The sequence below is a fragment of the Sceloporus occidentalis genome, unplaced genomic scaffold (genome assembly GCF_023333645.1).
Source record: "Sceloporus occidentalis isolate IW3139 unplaced genomic scaffold, rSceOcc1.0.p SCAF_3, whole genome shotgun sequence".
Classification (NCBI taxonomy): domain Eukaryota; kingdom Metazoa; phylum Chordata; class Lepidosauria; order Squamata; family Phrynosomatidae; genus Sceloporus; species Sceloporus occidentalis.
Genome location: NW_028316983.1, coordinates 51,311,647 through 51,327,606, shown reverse-complemented (window position 1 = coordinate 51,327,606; position 15,960 = coordinate 51,311,647). Strand labels below are relative to the sequence as shown.

The 15,960-nt window shown below is 40.1% G+C and overlaps 1 protein-coding gene across 1 annotated transcript in view; it reads right to left on the bottom strand.

The window, feature by feature from the left end:
• Positions 1–15,960, bottom strand: part of KCND3 (potassium voltage-gated channel subfamily D member 3) — a 406,878-nt gene that overhangs the window by 27,048 nt on the left and 363,870 nt on the right. Inside the window, exon 4 of the mRNA XM_089514407.1 lies at positions 2,073–2,174. Coding sequence (XP_089370533.1) covers positions 2,073–2,174 — 102 coding nt within the window. The remainder of the gene's footprint in view (positions 1–2,072; positions 2,175–15,960) is intronic.

Here is a 15,960-nt window from a genome sequence, read left to right as displayed (position 1 = left end):
AACGTGGCTTGATCCTGAGTTATCTGAAAGTGGATTGAAACCCCACTGTCTGCACGGCCTGCTCCCAAGGTGGGCCAAACACCCACAGGCTGTCTGCACCATGTGGCACCGAGCTGCATCATGTGGGTTTTTTTGTTTTCTCCCCACCATGCATGTGCACTATTGCAAAAGCACACTACCTGTAACCCAATAATCTCTCTCTTCCTGCCCAGATTTCACTGGATGTGCAACTTGTATGACACAGTTGCACATGTGATGCACTGCTTATACAGTGCATTGGTGTGCCCAGTGATATGTTGGCAAAGCATAATTATGGAGGCCCCCCATATGTGCTCCCTTCACACTCTTCATACCATGTCCCCTGTTGGACTGCCAGGTTTGTGCATGTTGTAATTACATCCATTCCATTATTGGTGATTGCCTTTGTTGCAGTCTTGTACTGGTGCTGGGCTGTTCATATGCTGGTTTGATGATGCACATTTTCTGCCTTGAGTTGGAGTAGCCCAGTTTCTTTTTGTTCTGGTGTTTAGCCCCAGAATGAAGCTTCTTTTCACTTTCCATCAAGTTTTACTTCATGCCTCGTCTAAACACCCCACCTTCAAAGTGGTTAGAAGCTGCTTTATTTGACCAGTGTGGACTCCCCCTAAGTCACCAAGATGATTGCAGTATAAACCTCCAATGAAATATCCTTAGATTCATCACTTTCAGGCTGTGATTTAAAAGATATAGCTTTTGCTGTTGCAAGCATTTCTCTTAATGAGGCCCATGTGCGGATGTGAGTACCTTTCAGATTAGTGAATAAAGACACATGACCTGTGCATTAGACAGTTCCTGCAGCTCAATTAGGCAATCTCCTCTTGACTGAAGGCTGATTTATTTGAAATGAAATCCATGAAAATGTGTTAATACTTGTTCTGGACTTGATCAAGCTTAATAAAATAACTGCTTCTCATTGACACCGAGTCTGCCGAGAAATCTGACGAACTTCAGACATTCCCTCATTTGGAAGTTGCTAAGATTAGCCTCCAAATGCTTTGCTATTAAATATGAAACAGCCAAGCCATCTGGAGCGCATGTACGTGTGCATGCATCTGGATGCATTCTCTCCCCTGTCCTGTAAGGCTCAACTTTTCATGCCCTTGGTGTGTGGAATTTAAATATTAGAGTTTGGATCTGGGCTAGGAATAGAACAAAATATTTGCAAATTTTCTTAGGGAAAAGAAAGGATATATTGAAACATTGAGATACCACATGGGAGGAAAAATCAACTCTACATGATTTTTCACTCCTGCCTGACAGCAAAAGTACCAGTTCTATTTTTCATCACTGTCAACAACAGTAAAATCTATTGGATTTTTGTGTGGATCTGTGTGTGGAAAAAAATTACTTAGAAGTTTCTGAAAAAAGTTTTCTCTTAAAAAACTCTTACATTTTTTTGGGGAAAAAATGTTCCAAACATTATTTCAAAGTTCTCAAATCTTCTTGAAATCTTATCCAGCAGGGAGAACAAGCCAAGGTTTTATATGTTCTTATTCTAGACTAGTCATACATAGAGTAGATGCATTAAAATCAATGATGTTTTGTTAATCACTACTATGATTTCAATAGGTTTGCTTTAAATAAGATTAAATTGAAATGGAGCCCTATGAGCCTGTAAACAAAATCTGCGATTAATTGTTCTTTTCAAAAGTATGATGTGATACTAATTAAATTAAGGTGCATTATGGCTATACCCATTCCTTTGCTGACATGCTCTTATAGGTTGGGTGTCATTTTTAATGCTCAACCTGAATGCATGCCTTCATTAATCTTGATGGAAGACCTATCAGATCAGAGCCAACTTCTTTTTTTTCATAAAAGAGCTCAAGATGCTTCCTTTGCAATCCCTTTCTCCCCCCACCCTCTTTCTTTTGCAATTGTATTCCATGTAACATGCTGAGTAAAATTCTAGTATAATTATAGCACCGTTCATGCCTGCCCACGAAAATGTCACACAGAGAGACAAAGGAAGAACAAGGGGTGGAGATACTTTCAACATTCCTCTGAAAGGGTTTGCTTTTCCTTGTACATACCGTCAACTCCAGTGCTTCATTAAGGAGGCCATTGCGCTTACTGTGAAGGTAGGCGTTGGAACTGCCTGTCTTAGCCACATGAATCCTGGCCAGCCGGGCTTTCTGTAGAAGGAAACAAAGTGGTAAGGAGTGAGGCTTGAATCCATTATCATCTTTTATATCTAATTCCCCTGCTAATGGAGTAATGATGACTTGACCATAGAGGCTTATTGTGATGAATAGGGGAAGGATATAGTCTTTAACATGATTGCCCCATTGTTCTGCCGAATTCAGTGGGTCTTCCTCTGGTGTGTGCACAGATACACAGATACCATAAAGGCTTAAAGGTGCAACTACATGTTACTTCATCAAACATAAGTTCCTAATTCCACAAGGAGCAACATGGGAGGGAGAATCAACCTGTACTCTAAAAATAATTCAGAACGGTTTAGCACAATTTGAAACAGTTTAAAATAGTATATGCAACATCAAAGCTTTACAACCTAGTCAGTAGGCTACAGTTCCGAGTACTTGAAAACTCTGGTGAAAAGCCATGTTCTAACTTGGCACCAAAATAAGCCCAGCTGTTTACACCAAAAGAGTTTCAAGAGAATGGAATTCAAAAACTGGATTGCCACAGCAGTGACATGGTGCAGAAGAGAGAATTTCAGCAGATATAGTTGGATGGTGAGTTTAACTCTGCAGCATTTCCCCTTTCATACATAACTATAATAGGTACCAGGGGCCTTTTCTTCTTTTGGATTTGAACATTGGATTTTCCTTCTGATTTTACAGTTAAAATCATCCCAAAAGTGGCAACAATAGAATGCCTTTACTGGGATCAATTACAAGTCCCAACAGAATGAACATCTTTCTCAGCATAAGAAATTTTTTTGCAGGTAAAAGGGCAGTGATGTTTTTGTCCACCCTGTTTTGCAATTGCACTGGCACAAAGAAGCTTTATGAGTCTTTATAAGCAGCCCTTGAAGGACTTGTTATCTTGTTCTACAGTGCAGATACCCTTCCTGGCTGTCCTGTAGTGCCACACGAGCAACATTTTTTATTATTCTCCCAATTGTACCATAGTTTGTTTAGCATCCAGTGCAAGTTCGATTTCATTGTTAAGTGCTGGATGCATAGCGTCCGCATGTCACGGTGCCATCTGCGCACTGCAATGTCATTATGGTGTCGCAAGAAGAACCCGCTTTTTGGGGGTTCTTTTTGGTTCGTGAGGAAGTCCTGCGGTCTGGAGGCTGTGGCTTCCTCATGGACCAAAACTAGGCGCTGGGAGACCGTCCTTTTTGGCCGGTCTGTCCCACCCCTATATTGTATCTTTCAGTAGGCCTTAAATGTGAAGGTATTATGCTGCAGTTGTAGATCTGATTCCCTCCCCCTTCCTCAATAGGATCCAGCACAGCAGATGTTTATTATTATTATTTGGTCAAAACTGAATACATTTTTTCCTCTTTGAATCATTTGAAAGCACTGTCCTCAATCATTCCACTTGTCCAGGTACTATTCATTCTAATTTTTTGTTTCTCCCTCACAAACCCATCCAGTGCTTTAACGGCAGAAAAAAAAATGTAAACTGCCTTTCAAGAGCTTTCAGGAAGAAGCTGGGGTAGCAGTGTGGTTTTAGGAACTGGCAGTGTGGTTTCAGGAATGGCTGATTGCAAATGGCTGTGATTTTTAGTAAAATGTAACATTTCAAATTCAGCAGCACCTTTTTTGGCACAGAAACTACCAGTGTTGCCATAGCTACAAAGCATCTATCTCTGTGCTGATTGCAGGCATGGGGCTCTCTCTGAAGGGAGGTCAGTGAGTGCTTTCCAAAAATAAAAATATTAGAGCAAAAAAACAAGTTTTAAAAAAAATCAATATTGACCACAGATTCTTTTTTTGCACACAAATAATTTTAAGTAAACATGGTTATTTTTGTTGAAGGTAGAGAGAACAATCCTAGGGAAGGGAATAGGTAGGGTATCAGCAACCTTTTAGCTTGAGGAGCTGCATTATTTATTTAACCTAGTGTACCCATGTTAACTATGAGCTCTTTAGTACAGCTGAGTGTTTCACTGGCAAGTTTGCTTTTGACTACTGCAGTTGGTCTACAAAAGCAGGAACATGAGGTGGCTTTGGTTTTGGAATTTATTGCACCAGTTCAGCCTGCAGATGGGATATAATTTTTAAATGTACCCCCCCCCCTTCCATGCAAGCAAAAGAAAATGAAACAAAAATATTTATGATAGAAGACTAGCAGGTCAAGGAGACCGATTTTAACTAATCTAATCTAATTTTGAGAATAAAATATCTGTCTGACATTGGACTATTGGCACACTTTTCCTGCTGTCCACAGGATTCCACTTAATTTTTCCAACTTAATTCTGTTAGAACTGTGGATTCAACACATCTTTGCTCAATTATTTTCTAATCTGGGCTCCCTAGCACATCATCTTATATGGTTTCTAATTGTGTGTGCTTAATTTGCCCTGTGCATGTCCATACACTCCAACTCCCAATTTATCTTCTGTTGTTCCACTTTTCAACTGCTTTTTAAATGTCCCAGTTTCTCTCTCTTCCTTCCACTTTCCCCCTTTGTCCTCAGCTTACTTCAGTTGCTGCAAACTGAGTTCCAAACAGTTTGCACTCAACTAAGCAGGGGAATGGAGGGGTAAAATCTTCCTTTCCCAGTAGGCTTAGGCAAAAGCAAACTGCTGTAGACTCTTCTAGCTTTCTCATTAACAACTGTTATTCTCCATTAATAACTTTTTGCCATCTTGATCACATTCTGATGTTGCTTGGCCACACATATCCTACCTTTCAGCTGTGAAATCTTAGTGAGTATGCATGTCTTTTAAGAGCAACACACTGATCTAGTGAGGTTTGGATAAAGCTTATCTCACTTTGATTTTTGAGGAGACTTACTGCCCTTTTGATAATTTTTAGATTATGTGAATGCATTAGGTAGACTATAGGTAGCAATAGCAATAGCAAGTACAGGTGAATGCGGCGGTCAAGAGCACCTGTTATCAGCTTCAGCTGATCCGCCAGCTGCGCCCATACCTGGCCCAGAGGGACCTAGAAACTGTTGTACATGCTCTGGTAACTTCGAGACTGGATTTCTGCAATGTGCTCTACATGGGGCAACCCTTATACCAAACTCGGAAGCTGCAAATGGTGCAGAACATGGCAGCCCGGCTGGTTACTGGCGCTCCCAGAACCAGCCATATAACACCGGTTTTAAAAGATCTCCATTGGCTGCCCATTCGCTTCCGAGCTCAATATAAGGTGTTGGTAATTACCTATAAAGCCCTAAATGGCTTGGGCCCAGGATACCTAAAGGACCGCCTCTCCCCGTACATTCCGCCTCGCACCCTCAGAACGTCTGGGCAGCAGCTACTGAAGGTGCCTGGGGCTAGGTTAGTCTCCACCACTCGGAAGACGTTTTCCATAGCTGCCCCAGCCCTTTGGAATGCGCTGCCCACAGAGCTCCGCTCGTCTACGACCCTGGCCCAATTTAGGAAGGATCTTAAAACCTTCCTATTCCAACAGGCATTCCCCGAATAAATATCCTGTGGGCCTCCCTCCTCTCCCGTGGCCAAGAGGTTGGGCTATGGGGGCTTTTTGCTGTTGAGTTGATTTATTGTGTATTTTAATTTGTGTATTGCGTATTTTAATCTGATTGTATTTTAACCTGCTGTGAGCCGCCCTGATCGTAGGAAGGGCGGCATACAAATAAAAATTTTATTTATTTTATTATTTATTACATGTCTATTCCACTTATCAGTGCACTTAAGCACTCCCTAAGCCAGTGGTTCCCAACCTTCCTAATGCCATGACCCTTTAATACAGTTCCTCATGCTGTGGTGACCCAAACTCATGAAATTATTTTTGTTGCTCCTTCATAACTGTAATTAAATAGATGTTTTCCAGTGGTCTTCCGCGACCTCCATGAAAGGGTCATTTGACCCCCAAAGGGCTCCCGACCCACAGGTTGGGAACCACTGCCCTAAGCGGTTTATAAAGTGTAAGCTAATTGCCCCCAACAATCTTGGTACTCATTTTAGAGACCTCGGAAGATGGAAGCCTGAGTTGAGCTTGAGCCCTTTTACTGGTATTGAACTTGCAACCTTATGGTTTGTGAGTAAGTGGCTGCAGTACAGGCATTTAACCACTGCGCCACCAGGGCTCATAGGTACTACACTGAAACACATCTCTCACTGATATAGGAGTATATCACATGGGGCTTTTGGGGGATTTTTGGAGCTCAGATCCGGGGTGACTGCGGGTCCACAATGCGAATTCACATTATAACATGAATGTGTTATCAGATGAGATTCCTTTCTATGTGCGCTCCTTCTGTGGGGCTTCCGCAGTGATTCCAAAGTGAACCCTCATTTTGGTAAAATTGAAAAAAAAAAGTGAATTCACAGAATTCGCTTTCAAGCTCACTTTGATTTAACTTTGAATTGGTCTGGTGTGGAAGATCACTCCGATATCACCCCCCCCTTGGCCCCCTGCGTCCTGCTCCTCCATCCCCCTCCTCCTCCTCCTCCATGTCATCTCGTCCTTTCTGCCACCCTGCAACCTATCCCATCATCCCCTGCCTTCTCCTGCATGCAAACCCTGGCCCCAGTGACCCCCTGTGACCTATCCCATCATCCCCTCCAAAAAGCCGCGTGTGATATACTCCATAGTCTCTCAGGGGGTATTTAAGGAATTTCCCCCAGCATTATGCTGATTTTTTTCAATTATGGTTTGCATGAAACAAATGTTTGACCACTTGTACCTACAATTCTTGAAATCTGTTTCAAACCACGTTCCATGCAAAATGGACCCAAACAAAGAATTATAAAAAGAAAAAAGTGGAAATTTGCTCATCACTCCCAAACTAGAATGAAAATATTTGGAATGTCAAACTCAGTCTAAATATCATTTGGCTAACATGGCTTCATAAATTTGCACTGTAGAGGAAAAAGTAAAATAAAATATAAAATAAAAAGACAGAAATATCTAATATTTCTTCTGTAGGTATACAAAGCAGTTGATAGATTGTTTCCAAAACATTATAGTTGGCCCTTAGTATTGTTCCAGACATCCCAGCAGATGCCAAAAATAAGGGACCCCAAGTCCTGTGGTTTTTAATAGCTGTGTATGTGTGTGCGTGTGCACGCATAGATAACAAGTTTGTTGACTCTGTCATAAAACATGTGGATTTGTAACAGACAAACATATGGATTTGTAACAGTCAAACAGGCACATGAACACTATAAATTTTTATATGTGTTCTGGGTATAGAGCAGAGGTCTTGGAAACTGTAATCTCTACTTCCTCTGGCCTCTTATAATCACTGTGGTTCAAAGAAAGAGGTTCAGTTCATTTGTCATTAGCATAATGAGGCTGAATCACATTTTGTTTCATTTTCATGGACTACCTACGGGAACTAGGTTCCATTCATTTCTGGGAACTAATTTTCTAACAAGCTGATTTGGCCTTGATTTCTTAATGCTCTCCAAGACAACCAAGAATGTACATTTAAGATCACTTCTCTATGATATGGCCTCACAAAATGGTGATTAAACCATGCAATTGTGCAAGCCGGCAGGTTACAGAGGTGCTTTCTGAGGGTGCCCAGGATACAGTCTTTATGAGAAAGACCCATGGTCTGCCTCACCCATGGGGCTGTTGCATCATTCATACACAGCTGTAGTTATTCTCCAAAAAGTCATAGCTGGCAACACAATTTATGTAGCAGAAAACATGAATTCAGCTATATCTGAAAGGGTAATAAAACAGAATTTTAACTAATGCAGAAGCAACGTAGTGTAAATGCTAAACAAGACTGCAAACCAATACTTATTTTCCTGGAAATAAGCTGACTGAGCTCAGTGGAAATTACACTGAATAACTATGTAAAGAATTACACATTGTTGGTCAGTTATTGGAATGGAAAGCCAGTGCATTATTCTGTTTAACATGTTGCACTTAAAGCTTATAAGGCTCAAGTTCAGTCCTCTGTTCACCAGCAAAACTCCCCATGTGATATCTTTCAGGTAATTCACAGCTGTTAAACTAAAATTGGGACAGGGAACTATGTATGTTAAGGTCCTTGGAGGAAGAGCAGGATAAGAATACTACAGGCACAGACTGAATCTCCCTTATTTGGAATTCTGAAATCTGAAATAGTCCACATGGGTAACTGAGGTAGAGACACCTTTGATTTCTGATGGTTCAGTGTACACAAACTTTGTTTCATGCACAAATTACTAAAAATATTGTGTATAAGATTACTTTCAAGCTATGTAAAAGTGTATATGAAACATAAATAATGTTATGCTTAGACTTGGGTCCCATCTACAAGATATCTCATTATGCATATGCAAATATTCTGAAATCCAGAAAACTTCAAAATCCAATCCCCCCCCCCCCCCCCACACACACTTCTGGTACCAAGCATTTCAGACAAGAGAGACTCAAGCTGTTTGTCTCAACTGACAAAGCAGATGTGCTCCTCGGTATTAATTCTTTAATAGAAATATTGGTACCAGGGGCAGAAATAACATGGAAAGGGTAGGTTCCCACAAAAAGAAAACAGTTCAACATGTTTTTCTCCAAAATTAACAATGTACAAATGTGAAGTGAATCAACCAAGTTAGGTAAGCCTTGAATAAATAAACAAAAACATCTTGAATAGCTGGTGAAACAAACTTCTCTACTCTCTCTTTTTCTCCCTGTTTTACTGTTCACACATGCTCAGTAAGGGAAATTACTTTGTCTGCTGTAGGTGGGCACACACAGTAGAACTGGCTAAAGTAGATACCCATTGTGTCCGAACTCAAGCATTGTTTACTGCAGACACTCCTGACACTGAAAGCCTGAGTTTCTCCAGCCCTTCACCATCCTCTTAATGATCATGCTGTTAAGAAACATCTAGCTAGACAAGGGACACAGAGGAAAAAGGAGGTCTTGGGTTGGTGTAAAAAGACTTCTTAAAATGAAGCTTCTTCATCAGAGGCTTTGTTAACTGAGGTATGCCTGTATATATTAAAACTTCAGGATAATGATAAAAAAGCAACAATGATTTTAAACCAGGAAGGGTCAACTTTGAAGAGGTCAGCCTCGTATTTGTTAAAAATCCAGTACATATCATCAATGACATTCTTTTAATAAAGAGAAAGGGGGTGGCAAAATTGATTTCAAAAATCAAAACTATTAAACTGGCTACTTCAGGGTCATTTTTGGAGTTGGGAAGTTGAGGGCTGCCAGGATGGGCAATTACACATTGGCAACAGTCCCCCCCCCCCCGAGCTTTGAAGGGGCAATGGGGGCAGAAAAGAAGCCCAGGGATTACTAAAAACAACAACTAGAACAATAATACTATGTGTAATTTTATCCTACCTTTTCCCTAGTCCTGGAGCTCAAGGTGATTTACAAAAGTTAAAACAGACAGCTGAAAGTACACATTGTACAAAAATTACAATATAATTAATCAACAGAACTAAAAGCAAAGAAAAGCATACCCATTTAAAACTGTCTTCAGGCTAAATTGATTGGTTTCATAGCTTGATCTTTATTCCATGTTTACTCAGAAGTAAATTCCACTGAGTTGAATGAAATTTCTTGCCATATGCATGTGCAAAGTCTTACACAAACCTTCTCAGAAATAAGTGCCATAGATTTGAATGCACCATACTATCAGTTAATTAGGCACAGGAATGGAGCCTTAATTACCTAAACAACTTTAAAAGCAATATATTAAAGACAACTGCAAAAATAATTTTTAAAAGGGGTATGCTGAACTATGCTTAAAATGTTGCTATAGGATTCTCTCATGGCTTCTTCCACTTCTCGATATGTGTCAGCATTCAGGTAAGACTGCTCCAATTTTTGCAGAATGTTTGGCTGGGACCATATAGCTATAAGGTCAGCCGTCTCCGCATGAGACCAAGACGTCCCCCTGCCTTTTTCCGGGGTGCTGGTGGATGGCTGTGCCATCCTGCCTGGCATACTTTTATTTTTCTCTTTGTTGAACAAAGTATGGTTCTGGGATCTCCCACAGCCCCCAAAGATATTTTTGCATCCTTTGGAATTCCCTTATTTTCTGGACTTTTTCCCTGGCCAAAAAGAGGATGAATGACCTCCAGGAAAATCAGGAAACCTCCAGAAGTTACAATTAGGAATTGAAAGAATATTTGAAAATAATAAAAAAGTGTTTGATATTCTAGGTTATTCTGCATGAAAAAGATACACATGCATTTTTGTTGCAATAAATCCAGCATGTTTTACACTGAAAATAACATTTCTGCATTGAAAATGCTGTTTTCTGCACAGAAAATGTGGTTTTTTGTGCAGAAATTTGCACAGACTAAGCCCCAATCTGTGAAAAGTTGCTGAAAAACTACAATTTTCAACAAATTTCTCAAACTGAAGGGGAAAATTGTAAAACTATTCTTGCCTCTGAGAATGAAGTTTGCTAATATTTACATCTCTAGCTGTAGTTCACCTTTTAAACTGGATGCAGGGACACCATGTACCATTTAACTTAAAACAACAACAACAACACCCCAAGCCAAAAAAATCCAATGCCTGTTTTTGAAGAGTAGAGCTGGACTTCAGTTACTTCGAGAGTACGTTTTTGGCTTGGTTTTGTATTGGGTTTTTTTTTGGGGGGGGGGGTGATCTTCTGGGCAGTTTTGTGGCCCCTGAAAAGTACTAGGAGCAGGAAACAGGCACCCAGGAACATTGTAGTTGCCCACTGTCCTAATCACAACTATATGTACAACATTAATATTGTTGTGTACACAAGTTTCAGGAATTTTCTGAATGTGTAACTCAATCTTTACTGCTAAATGGATTTTGGCAGAGCCACTAATGGTTACAGTATATCTGCATTGGATCTCACATGCAGTCATGCTACTGTATAATTCTGAGGTTCGTAATATTTGGAGAGAGAAAGAAATGAAGATATTTTCTAAATGTGATTATACATTTTCTAGTGACAATCAACAATTTTTGGAAGATGTGATACTGGCTTGCCCTTTTTAATGATATCTTATTTTGACTGTGATTGTATGATTTATTTTATATTAAAATGTATATGGGTGTTTGAAGATAGACAGTTGCTAGCACTATTGATCAAAAGGCACTGTGCAGTCTTCTGCCTTTCCTTCCTTAATGGATTTTTTCTTTTGTTTTTGTGAAAATAAAAAAGATAGAAGAGGCGTTTAGGAAACTCAGGAAGTTTACAAACTGAAGATAAAAGTGTCTGGACCTACTGCTTCATAGTGTAAATGAAGCAGAGAGAGTGCACTATAAATGATTCTCCTGGAAACAAAACATGTTATTTCTTTTAACCAAATATATTGTAATTAGTTTTCAATGGAAACATCATATTACAACAACATCATTGCATAGAACAGTACAGCAGCAACATAAATGCACAATTCCAAATGGCAAAAGCACTTCCAAATGTTAAAGATGGCCTGATACAAGTTGGCCTAGTTGTACAGTCCCAAGTGGGATAGATTGGCAATTTGCTTTTTTCTACTGGGAAAAGCAGGATTCTATCCACACTTCTTCTTCGCCCTTGTGAGTTTGGGGCTAAACAGACCAACATAAAATGCCGGCATCAGGGTGGAGCAGGGGCATGGCAACTGCACACCACATGCCCTGACTCTGCCCTGATGCTGGCATCATGCTGTCCACCTGCTTTCCTGCCTGGAAGGTGACATCAAGCCACTTCTTTGGCACAGTGTTTAGATGTGCTGTGCCAAAAACAAATGCAGAAAAGCTGCCACCCAGCAGCAAGGGTGCCCTTTTGCTGCTCCAAAAAAGAGTGGCATTTTGTTGATTCTTTTTGATGCAGTAAAGCATCGGATCAGGCCTCCAGTGTGCAGTTGCTGATCCAGCACTGAAAGGGGGAGTGTCAAGCCAACATTTTGGGACCATCTCTTTTGCCCCTTAATTGAGTGAAAAGCACTTTTGGTCTTTGAACTCAGTTTGCAGCAACTGAAGTAAGACAAATTCAAAAGGAAAAAGTGGGAAAAGGAGACAGAAACTGGGACATGTTAAAATTAGCTGAAAAAGTAGGATGGCAGAATCACAATATCATAGAGTAAGAAGAGACCTCAAGGGCCATCAAGTCCAAATGCCGGCCATGTAGGAATACAGTCAAAGCACCTCCACCACTCTCCAAGGGAGTGTGCTCCATTGTTGAATAGCTCTTAGTGTCAGGAAGTTCCTCCTAATGTTTAGGTGGAATCTCTTTTCCTGTAGTTTGAATCCATTCCGCCCAGGTCATATTCTCTGGAGCAGCAAAAGACAAACTTGCTCTATCTTCAGAGACCTTGTACTACCTTTGAGACTAACTGAAATAAAGAAATTGGCAACATGAGCTTTCATAGACTTCAGCATTATGCATCTGAGGAAGTAGAATGAAGTCTATTAAAGCTCATGCTGCCAATTTCTTTCTTTTAGTTAGTCTCAAAGGTGCTACAAGATATCTCTACATACTGATTCTACAGACTAACATGACTATATATTTGAATTCTTGCTCTATCTTCAATACAACATCCTTTCAAATATTTAAACAGGGCTATTATATCAGCTCTTAACTGTCCTTTCTCCAGGTTAACCATATCCAGATCCCTAAGCCACTCCTCATAGGGCATGATATCCAGACCTTTCACCATTTTGGTCACCCTCCTCTGGACATGCTCCAGCTTGTCAACATCTTTTCTGAACTGTGGTGTCCAGAACTGGATACAGTATTCCAGTTGAGGCCTGACCAAAGCAGAATAGAGTGGTACTATTACTTCCCTCAATCTAGACACTATACTTGTATTGTTGCAGCTTAGAATCACATCAGCCTTTTTAGCTGTTGCATTACACTGTTGACTCACGTTCAACCCTTTCACATGTACTGTTGCCAAGCCAGGTTTCCCCTATCCCATATTTGTGCATTTCATTTTTTCTGCCGAAGTGTAGTGCCTTCCATTTCTCCCTGATGAAATTTATTTTGTCAGTTTTGCTATGTTTGCCGATTTTAATTTTTACATATAATTAACTGGCAAATCAAAACAGCTGAAGGATATACAAATTCTTGAATGGTGCAAAATATTTTGTTAGTGCCTTCACTATTCTATTTGATTCAGTGGGATTGTGGAAACAGCCACCATGCATCCCCCCCAACTGCACAATGAAATAATGAGTAAGCACACTGACAGATACTCAATTGTTTATGCAACATCAATATTCATAAGAATGGTGGTGTAGGGAGACTACTGCATAATTATTTGAGCTTAGATTTATACTACCTAAGCACAGGGTAGAATTTTGGCTTTGATATAACATGTTCAAACTACATATTCAAAACTCAAATTTTACTGGGAGAGAAGGTAAATCACAAGAGACAGCACTGTTCTTTTTAAAAACATAGATATCTTCAGGGCCTATAGAGAGAAACACACTCCTTTCAAAACTGCATAATAATGAACACTATTCTAGCTGTTCTGTCACTGTTTTATCACCTATAGAGTGTTGCTACAGATTTTATTTTATTATATTTTAAATCCTCCCATTCTCTGGATAGATTACAGGACATAGCCCCTCACTCTGCCAATTCGGCAAGGAAAGCCCTGGTTAATTCTCTGCTATCCCACTATCTCAGCTGTTTCTCAAATATCCCTGCTTCTTTTTCTTCCTCCAATTTTCACCCTTCATTATTAGCTTACTTCAAAAATAATTTGAACTCAGTTAACTCAGCAGGAGGGGCTAAACCCAAACAGTTGCATTAGTGGGGGTTGCAGGGGGAGCAGACTGCACTGGGTGACACCCCAGAAGTGGGGTGACACATGGCCAGGCCCCCCTGCTCCATCCCCCATGATCTGTCCACTGCACTTGCCTTTTTGTCCCCCATGCACCTCTCCATCATCCATGTGTGCTCTGTTCCCCAAGCACTGTCCCATCCTTTTACTCATCAGGAAAAGGATGGGACAGCTTGGGGAGAGAGAGCGTGCAGTGTCTCCAGAAGCCATGCCCCCAAATCCCAACCAGAACTCCTGCCCCCCAAAATCTCAACCCCTGCACCAAGTGACACCCAGTGTGGGAATGCCACTGAATCCAAGTGATTCATTCCAGGGATTCTTTGCCTAAAACAGTTTTGTTTGTTCTTCCTCATTTATAAACTTTGCCCTTTTGTCATCTGGTCACACCCTTTTGAATGCATTCTGGTGTGGCTCAACCATGTGTGTCCTGGTTTTCACTTGTGCAATATTGAAGATATGACAAGATACTAGAGGAATAAAAATGCAATATACATACGTAAAAACCAACAAATAAATAGCTGAGGTGTGAAATGTACAATATAAAACACATAACTGAAACAGAAGACAGTTAATTTTTTATATCTAAACTTTTAAATCTAAGATCTAAAATGTCTAAGAGAAGAGTAATTTCTTTACTTGGTGCCAAATAAATAAATAAATAAATAACAGTGTAAGAACCAGACAATCCCCCTTGGAGAAGGCATGTGAAAAAGAAGGCCCTTCCTTTTTTAGCCATCAACTTCATTTGGCAAGGGAGAGAGCCTCTGCAGATAATCTTAGCAGATTTCTAGCTTTATATGACATTTGAAACTTCCACGTTCTGTTTTCCTATAAAAAATCCAAAACCACATGTATGTCAATTTCCATGTCTTTCATCCAGGGCTTTAATGCTAAGCCAGTATTTTATGAAGTGCCCTAGAAAATGTTGATACCTTGACCCTGACATCTTGACAACAGTGCAGAGGTACACAGGTAGTCCTGTGATGCACTCGGAAGCCTTCTTGTATTCAGAGTGCAATTGAGTTAAAAGTTGCACCAACAGTTTTTTGCTAAATGGTATGCATACATCTGGCATATAAATCTAGATAGCCACTGTAAAAATTTGGTCATAATGCAGAGAGTTATTTATAATGTAAACCTTAACCTAAATGATTGGTTCCAAATTTTCATCAAAGATCAGGAGCCTAATGTCACTATTTCAGTATCTGGGAAATCTGTCATTTTAGCATTCTGTATGAATTATCTTCCATATTTGGTAATGTTCATGCCAACAAGATAGAGTCTCCTAGCAACTCTCCCTGCTATTTCCACACTAACAACATATTTGTACGCTTATGCACAGTTATATGCTTATTGTAGGGATGAAAGCAGGTGAAATGACTGTGCCAAAATACAATCCAAAAATAGAGACTGCAGACTCCATCACACTAGACTTTCAGAATTACTGCTATGAGCTACTGAAAACTAATTTTACTCGAAGTACATGCAGCCAATCAACCAATACACTTCATAGTTTCTACAAATCAAAACACACCATTCATCATAGCATAAAAAGCAATTTCTGATGACTCAAAATGAAGGGAGAAACTAAACCAAATATTTAATCCCTACATCTGCTTTCTAGGGCAGCAGTTCTCACTTTTTAGACCTTCAGATGATTTGAGCGTCAGCTCCCAGAATCTTTGATCATTAACCAAGTTGGCTGGAGCTTCTGGCAATTAAAGTTCAAATATGTCTGGAGTACCAAAGTTTGAGAACCATTGCTCTAAGAGCAGTGATTGTCATACTTGCTACAAATCCTAGCAGAGTTGGTGATGCTGTGGTCCTTTCAGATGTTGCTTAACTCCAATACCCATCAGTCCCTGCCAGTCTAGTAAATTTTGAAATACAATGGGACTTGTAATTAAACATTTGGAGAGAAACAGGTTCCATGCCCTTCTTCTAAGACATTAAAGTACTGGAGAAAAGGGTTGCTTGGATCCAACAGATTTTGTCTGTCTTACTTGTCACTGCTGTGATGGAACAACAGAACTCTGGTCTATGTGTCCACATACCAATGTCCCTATTAAAACAATAACTTGAAC